Here is an 8,972-nt window from a genome sequence, read left to right on the forward strand (position 1 = left end):
TACGAAATTGCTTACTTTTAATTATCTGCCAGATTTTCGGACAATTTTACCCCTACGAGTGCATATGGACTAAAACTGCCTTTCAAAGTTGTATAGGGCAAAATTGTTTGAAAATCTGTCAGATGATTAAAAGTAAGCAATTTCGTAAGTTACTGGACCTAAACAAAAATGGACATAGCTATCGGACTAAAATTAAAATTAAGCACACTTAGCGAACTAAAATAATATTTTTCCCTGAGATAAATTACATTTTTCCCTTTATGAAACAGGTAGTTGTACGTCAACGCTGGCCGCCTGCATTTATATCACCTGCACCCCAAAATAATAAATCATGCCCATAAAAGACCAACCAACTCCTCCCAACCCACACTCCTCTTAGGTAAATATATCCATGCACATATCCACATATTGCACAGATACATTTTCACATACGCATGTCTGTTACTGTTAGTGCAAAAATGGAAGGAGGAAAAGTTAGCAGAGTGAAAGTGCACTCACTACTGAGCGTGGTGTCCGGCAGCCCGGTTGCGCCGGGTAAGGTTCACATATTGTCTCCGTTGGATCGGGCGATGGGGCACCATACTATCCATATTGTGTTCTACTATGAATCCAACCCGTTCAAGGATGGACCGTTCCCGTTGGACATAGACAATCTTCGGGTTTCTTTATCTAAATTGTTGGACGAGTACCCGATAGTAACGGGTCGGTTGACCCGAGGGGCCGAAGGTGGTTGGCAAGTCAGGTGCAATGATGCTGGGGTCCGGATACTCCAAGCCACGGTGAACACCTCAATGGATGAATGGCTGAGATCTGCGGATGCGTCTGAGGAGCGGGATCTGACGTTGTGGGAGGACATGCCCCAAGACCCGAGCTATTGGTCTCCATTTCGGATCCAGGTAATACTTGAGTTATTCTCGACAATGTATTTAACCTTTTTTTTTTTTAACTATAGGAAGTCAAATAATATTATTTTATTCCGAATTAATTTGAGGATCTTGTCAATTAGATTTGATCACTATGTTTGTTTTTATTTTCAAGGTATTTTTAGGACGAGTCAAAATATATTCAGTATTTGTCATAATTCAAAAATATCTTATTTAAGTGTTTTTAACTGTTTTAGCATAAATACATATATATATAACATACATATACAAAATATATATAAAAAAGACACGATTTGACAATAATAGTAATTTTTGTTTCCCAAAATACAATATTAAATATATAATACTTATTTTAAATTATCTCAAAAAACAAATCGAAACATACATACTAACTCTAACGCACACTTATTTATCTTTGTTTTTCTTTCTCGATATCTCGACAAAACACAACAAAACACTTAGAAAACAAATCTAAATACTATGGGTATTTTTCTATGGGGAAAATGCAAGCAATCACATTCCATATCATATATAAATAAGTTATTTTTGTAAAAAATAAAATACTAATTCACTTTTTTAATTTTTAATATAAAGTAATTTGTTTTTCGTATTTTTTAAATTAAAATAATTTATTTTATATAAATAAAGAGATAAATTACTTTATTTTAAAAATATAATGATGTAAATTATTATTTATTTTAATAAGAAGATAATTCACTCATTTGTATACGGGATAAATTGAATTAAATCCTATCCTAGTAATGCCTCGTAGTTTTCCTTTTTTTATTTAAAGAAGTGTGAATTATATATGGTGTTAAACGACCACCTCAATAACAAATTAAAATTAAAATTAATATAATAATCATTTAATATTAATATCCTTAAAAAAAATTAATTATAATACTACAAGTGATGTTTTAGTCAGATAGTGGAGTGAATAGTGTCATAGGTTAGATCCTTGAGTGGATTATATTTAATGAGGGTAAATATGAAAATAGACAAATAATTCTTTTATAAAAAATAAAATAATAATTTATTTTTTTATATTTTTAAAAATATAATAATTTATCTTTTTTTATTTTTTAAAATATAGGGACGTAAATTGTTATTTATTTTATAGGAACATAATTTGTATATTTCTAATATCACATGAGGATAAATTTCTATTCACCCTATTTAATGAACTTAAGTGATTATAAATAATTCCCCCTCCGGCTGTCGCTTAACCTTCTCCCCACTCTCCTAGCACCGTTCGCAGATGGGACGATGATGTGAGGGGAACGGGATGTCAGTGTCCAGTTAAATTAATTTATTTAAATCGCTTAACCCCCACTCTCCTAGCACCGTTCGCAGATGGGACGATGATGTGAGGGGAACGGGATGTCAGTGTCCAGTTAAATTAATTTATTTAAAAATAATTGAAAAATTAAAACAAGATAAATTAAGTAAAATTTAAAAATATATTTAAACTAAATAATTATTCAAATTAAATAATAAAATATAATTATTAGAATTAATTAATATTTAGTTATATAGATATTTAATTTGAAAAATGAATTTATCATATTAATTTTTGAAATTATAATTTAATTTTTCAATTAAAATTATAAAATTTTAAAAAATTATATAATTTTTAGAATTTTGCTATTGAAATAATATACAGTCAACATTAATGACTACATATCGTTACACATGTATAAGTTGTCGGAAGTTTAACAAATTACGTGCCACGTAGGCAATTTCCTGCTAGTTTTCAAAATCTCATTGAAAAATTCTATACGAAACCCTTTTTCGGACTAAATTTCATCAGATATTGAAGTTTAAATGACTTCAAGAAAATGAGTATTTATCAGACTAAAATCAATATTGGGCATACTTAACGGACTAAAAAAATAATTTTTCCTAAATAATTTAGAATGGTCAAGTTGACAACATATTTTACAAATAAGGCCTTAAAGTATTTGGATTAATAAGATGTCAAAGTTTATAAGATATTAGAGTGTTTGACATAATTTTTTTTTAATAATATAATAATTACCAAAAAGACCATCAAACTAATAGAATTAAAAATCATATATATAGATAATTTTGCTTTGGAGCGAATCGTTAATCATATGAAAGAAAGTAAAATACTGATAAAATATTAACTGAATATTTGTATATTGAAGGTTAATATTATTAACAAATATTTTTAAAAAATTGGGTGAAATTAATTTTTTTTATTTTAAAGAGATTATAAAATTAAAAATATTTTATTTGAAGATCTGAGAAATTGAATTTTTCATCCCAAATTGTAAGGTGTTAGGCATTGTTAGCCCAAAGGTTTTGAAAAATCGTCATTATGTTTGGCTTCGTTTTTGGGCCATTTTCGAGGTGGCCCAAAATCGAAGCAATGTTTGGCATTCAATATTTTGCCAATTTTAGTCTTGTTTCTAGGTATTTTGTAAGAGGACAAAACTAAAATTTCTCTCTCTTCATTTACAAATAAATTATATATATTTTTATACATATATATATAAATATATATAAAAAAGATATGATTTGACAATAAACAGTACTTTTGTCTCCTCACTACCCAACATCAAATATACCAAACTTATTTTATATTATCTCCAAAAATAAATCCAAACATACACACTATCTCTAACTTATTTTTATTTATTTTTATTTTTCTCTCTCTATTTCCACAAAATACTCAAAAAACAAGTTAAAAACAAAACCAAACGTTACGATTATTTTTTGTTCCACAGTTTAATTTTTCCGTGCAAAATTAGTCTTGCCGATAAGAAACTAATGAAAAGGCCACGTGCTTATTACTTGCCATTAGTTTACCGACTGAAATATTGAAAACATGATAGCACGGGTTTAATGTTCTCAACCACTCCACCAACCCCCTCTTCCCCTCTTCTCTTCTTATTATTCGCTTCTCTCCCATCTTCTCCTATCCGCATTCCACATTCTTATTTTTTTCTCGGGTTGAATGTGATTTATCCTTAATAATATTATAAATAAGTAAATTAATTATTTATAAAAATAAATAATAGTTTATTCTCTTATATTTTTTATAATTAAATAATTTACTCTATTTTTAAAAAATATAAAAAAGGTAAATTACTGCATTTTAAGAAAATAGAGAGATAAATTATTTTTTTTTCATAGTAAGATAATTTACTCATTTATAATTTTACAAGGGGCTGTTTGAATTTTTTTCCTTTGTTCTCATCAATTTTCTTCTCCCAGGTATTAAAAAGAAAAAAAAAACCCAACAATATGAATATTTTGAATCAAGCAAATTACTCCCCTAACAATGGTTTAGATGCGGTGTAATTTCCTTCATTTTCCAAAATACAAGGGGTAATTTACTATGTCATTTTTCACTTAAATTCTTTTATTCATTTTTCACATCATAGGGTAGCTCTTATACATATCAGGCGCTACTCAAGTAAAACAATTGTTGTCTTTTTTCAGTTGGGTTTCTTTGAGCATCCTGATTTTTGATAGGAGAATCATGTTGCAGATAAACAATTTCGAATGCGGGGCCTTAGCCATTGGGTTGAGCTGCACTCACATGCATGCAGATATGACAAGTGCCACTATGCTTATCAAGTCATGGACAGAGGTTCATTCTGGCCAGCCCCTCACCCATTCTCCCATTTTCAATCTTCCCCCACCCCCATCCTCTCACGGCAACTTCGTCCCATCGTTCACTGCATTGCACAGTCCTATTACTCCGGCAAACATGGGCACCGTTACGATGAAATTTTCCGGTTCGGTGATTGAGAACTGCCTATTACAAGTCCAAAGCCAGTGCCCGGATGCCACTCCCTTTGACGTCTTGGTGGCTATCTTCTGGTCACGCATTGCACGGTGGCAAGAACCATCTTTCAACAATCACAAATGCTCTCTTTCTATATGTGTTGACTCGAGAAGTGCAGGGCATCCCGAGGTGCCTTTTGGCTATTTCGGGAACGCCCTGCATTTTTCGGTACTATATGTGGATGCTGACAAGTTGCTGAGCTGTGGATTAGGCCAAGTATCTCAGTATGTCCACAGTCATGTTGCAAAGGCCAGGGCTGACGAGTTTTGGTCAGTTATGCGTTGGTTGGATGAGCATAGCAACGAAGGAGAAGGGCCCTTTACCATATACGGCCCTCGGCTGACGTGCATTAACATGGAACATATGGCTGTTGCGGAGAATGGGACGGCACTTATGTATGCTGCGTCGTTTAAAAAGGGGGAAAGGCCTATCCATGTGAGCTATCATGTGGGGAAAGTAGAGGGACAAGGGCTGATTATGGTGATGCCTTCGGCAGAGGGTGGGCTTGCACGGACCGTCACGGTCATGCTGCCGGAAGAGGAGATTACTAACATATGCAAGGATCAAACAATACTAGATTTGGAGCCCAAGATGATCGTCAGTGGGAAGAGATAAAGCATTTTTCTCAATTCATATTTCTCGGCGCATTTTGATTGAATTGTTGTACCGTTTTCTGATTACATGTTGTGGAGGTAAATGCTTTTGCCAAACCAAAAGTAGTGACCTTTCTGCTGAAAGATAATCCGAGGATATCACTCGTATTGAAAGATTTTTTTATGGTATTTTATACTTGTTAAATGTTTCTCTTTAATGAATGTCATGCCATATATATGCTACTACCAAAACATTAATGAAAGGAAAAAATGCAAGCAATCCCTTGTGATATTATAAATGAGCAAATTACCCCCTTATGAAAACATAAATAGCGATTCACCTTTTTAAAATACAACATTTTATCTCCCTATGTTTTTTAAAATGAAGCAGTATACTGCTTCATTTTAAAAAGTACAAGGGGGTAAAACGCTGATTTTTTTCATATGGGGTAATAAGCTCATTTTCAATATCACAGGGGGATAAATTGCTATTCACCCATTAATGAAAGGATCTAATGAAATATTTCTTATAATATTGTAAATGAGTAAATTATCTTCTTATAATTTTTTTTTCAATTTACTTTTTGTATTTTTATAAAATAAAGCAATTTACCTTCTTGTTTAACGAGATAAACTATTTTATTTTAAAAAAATATAAAAAAAATACTTTTCTATATTTTTGATAAAGGAATAATTTACTTATTTGTAATATTATAAGGAGTTGCTTGCATTTTTCCCACTCAGCATCCATATGATTTATTAGGCCAATTCTCCCGACAAAGTGGAAAATTGTTAATGGAGGACGCACTAATTAACAACGTGAATAGCCGTATGAAACATAAGATTTATAAACATGAATATAATAGTCATTACTAATTTGCTATGATTTTTGTAATGGCTAGTTATTTCTATAACGACTATTTGGTCAAATAATTAGCTATTACAATGGCAAAAAACGTTGCAAAATATACAAAAGAAGGTGTTGCAAAAGCAGTCACATTGGAGACGATTATTTTTTTTAACAGCTGTTACAAAAGTCATTACAAAATAACGGCTACATTTTCTAACGGCTATCTTAGGCGTTCCAAAGGCCATTACAAAAGTCACTACAAAAAAAATTATCTATATGTGTTCATTTCATTTTATTTCATTTGTTGTAAAACTTCTAATACTAACCACACACACTCTCAACACTCTGATTTTTGTGCATATAAATTTGATTAGCTTGTAGATTATTACTCAAATTTTGGACCATCAACTAATGTTGATCACCACTTAAGTTGGTTGATTAGGTAACAGAGACCAATTTAATGTTGGAATAGGTGACCAAAAGCCAATTAGATTGGTGATTTTGAGAACCATTCAAGCAATCTTATTTAAGCAATGTTGTCCCAAAAAATATGGTATGTATTTGTCCTATACACATGTATTTGTTGTGCTTACCAAATTACGTCAAAGCACTGCTTTGACGTTACAACATATGCCCACATACCACTTAATAACCTATGTAGTTGGGTTGTACATTGGATGGTGGCTATGAAACCAACTTCTGAGGGTTGGTATAAAATATTTATAGTCGAAGACCTCGGGCTGGGTATCGAGAGTCCTACTAAGACTTATACTGAGTATTGCATTCATTGGATGAGTGTCCCGTTTCATCGGCAACAGACGTTGGACGTCTATGCAAATTCAGTGTTAGTTGACAAGGTGGTCAACTGACTCGCGGGGATCGTTATATGGAAGCTTTAGAGGCTTGGTCTATATGACTTGAGTCCCAGCTTCGATAGTAGAGGAGTAGTCCTTAGACTTGAGGAATCACGACAGTCACGTGCATACGATGACTGTATCTTGGGTTTGTACAAGAGGTGACTATGTCACAAACATGATCATCGTAAGCCTTATCCAGTGCAGTCGGAGTATGTAGCGAGGATGGTGAGTTCCATGAAGAGGACCCATCCCTGTCAGTATATGACAGAGGTATCTCCTATGCACTTTAAAATGCATTAACGCTCAATAAAACTGTGGCCACGGTCGTTGATCGAATAGAAAAAAGAGGTTCCTATCACGAGAAACTTGGCGTAATGCAATCTTTAGTATTAAGCATAGATGCCTAGTTCAGAATTGAAACTGACACCTAATTCCATGCCCTATACTAAGACCGGGGGACGGTAGATGGAAGGATCGTACCCGTATGGATTCGAGAGCTTGAAAGTTCACATGGATATTTGCTTAGTCTCTAGTGCCATGGACCATTTGTAGACGGTCACCCATGGTGACCGACTTTCTTAACCAAGGGTTGATAAAGAATTATTAATTAAATTAGAGTTAATTAATAATAGTGTTTGACACTAGACCAAGTCTAGTTGAAAGGTGAACTTAAAGAGTCACACACAAATTACCAAAAAGGAACGAGGAATTAATTGAGAATTAATTTCGTAAGTAATTGAATTACTTACAAATCAGAGGGATCATTGGATGGAGGAGCTCGGTGATAAATTAATAGGATTAATTTATTTTGGGCTTACCCTTATTACTTAGTAACTTGGACTTATTAATTAATAAAGGTTTATTGGGCTTATGTATTTAACTGGATTAAATATATGATTGACTTAATTAGGTGGATTTAAATTGAATTGAATTTAATTAAAATTAGTTGGGCTTGCATTTTATCTCCATAAAATCGGCCAAGCACCCTAATTAAACTTGTTGGAAAAATCTAGGAAAAAAATAATTGATTAGAAATTATCACTTTTGAAAAATGCTACGTTAGTCATTTTTTATTTGAAATAAAGAATATATTACCTTATGGATTGTAGAATGAACCTAAACACATTCTAGTACATCCATCAAGGTATATATATTAGTTATTTGGAATAACTGATAACATAACACAACACAAAATTATTTTACTACCCTAGACACCTCAAAATCGGCCGCCCCTCTCTAAGCACACTTGGTCTATTCTTTTCTCCCTTATTCTCTTCTAGCAAAGGGAATCAAGGGATTCAATATTCCGCTATGGTGTGAACGTGTCTTTAGAGGACTTCTACGTTGAAGTCTCGTGTGAACGAATCAAAGGAGGTTCGAACTGAATCAAGAAAAAGGTAATCCATGATTTATGTTTCTTGCACTCCTAGTTTTAATTTTACCATAAACCCCTGTTTTAGTTATTGTTGTTATAATTAACTATATCGAACGCTGGTGCCCTTGGAATTGTGATTTTATTATGTTTGGTTTTTAACTTATGAATTTTTATTTACCGCTTCCGCTTGCGCACTCCTGGGCCGATGTAGGGCTACGGTATAATTTTTTTATTGTGTTCAAATGGTATCAAAGCCTGGTTTGATGTAGGGCTACGATTTTATGTGAATAAGCATGAAACATGATTTTATTGGTTTTGAAGCATGTTATTCGTTTTGCTTATTCTTGAATAATTGTATGGAAAAATTAACTTGTTTAATTTTTGCAATTTTTAGATGATTTAAGTATTTAAGAAAATTTGATTTTTTGGTAAAATACTTGCTTTTACTTTAAGTTTAATGTGTAGAAAATTTTTTTTGGTACTATAGCAGTGCACTACTAGTGCGCACGCAATGGGAGACAGTGCACACAAGGCCTCGCTCAAGCAGTGGATGTCGCGCGCGTGGGCATGCGTGCACACTGCGCAGGCCCTATGCG

At 32.8% G+C, this 8,972-nt stretch overlaps 1 protein-coding gene across 1 annotated transcript; it reads left to right on the plus strand.

Annotated features, from left to right (window-relative positions):
- Window positions 370–5,483, plus strand: LOC105172273 (protein ECERIFERUM 2-like). Its single transcript, XM_011093650.2, has 2 exons — window positions 370–896; window positions 4,402–5,483. Exons 1-2 carry the CDS (start codon window positions 435–437, stop codon window positions 5,314–5,316), a joined length of 1,377 nt encoding a protein of 458 aa, XP_011091952.1. The 5' UTR covers window positions 370–434; the 3' UTR covers window positions 5,317–5,483.

The sequence above is a fragment of the Sesamum indicum genome, linkage group LG10 (assembly GCF_000512975.1).
Source record: "Sesamum indicum cultivar Zhongzhi No. 13 linkage group LG10, S_indicum_v1.0, whole genome shotgun sequence".
NCBI lineage: Eukaryota > Viridiplantae > Streptophyta > Magnoliopsida > Lamiales > Pedaliaceae > Sesamum > Sesamum indicum.

What these genes read in the sequence shown, in the direction of transcription:
- LOC105172273 (XM_011093650.2), top strand. Translation starts at nt 435, where the DNA reads ATGTCTGTTACTGTTAGTGCAAAAATGGAAGGAGGAAAAGTTAGCAGA. An exon ending in GGTCTCCATTTCGGATCCAG is followed by an intron (nt 897 to 4,401) that starts GTAATACTTGAG and finishes ATCATGTTGCAG; the next exon opens with ATAAACAATTTCGAATGCGG.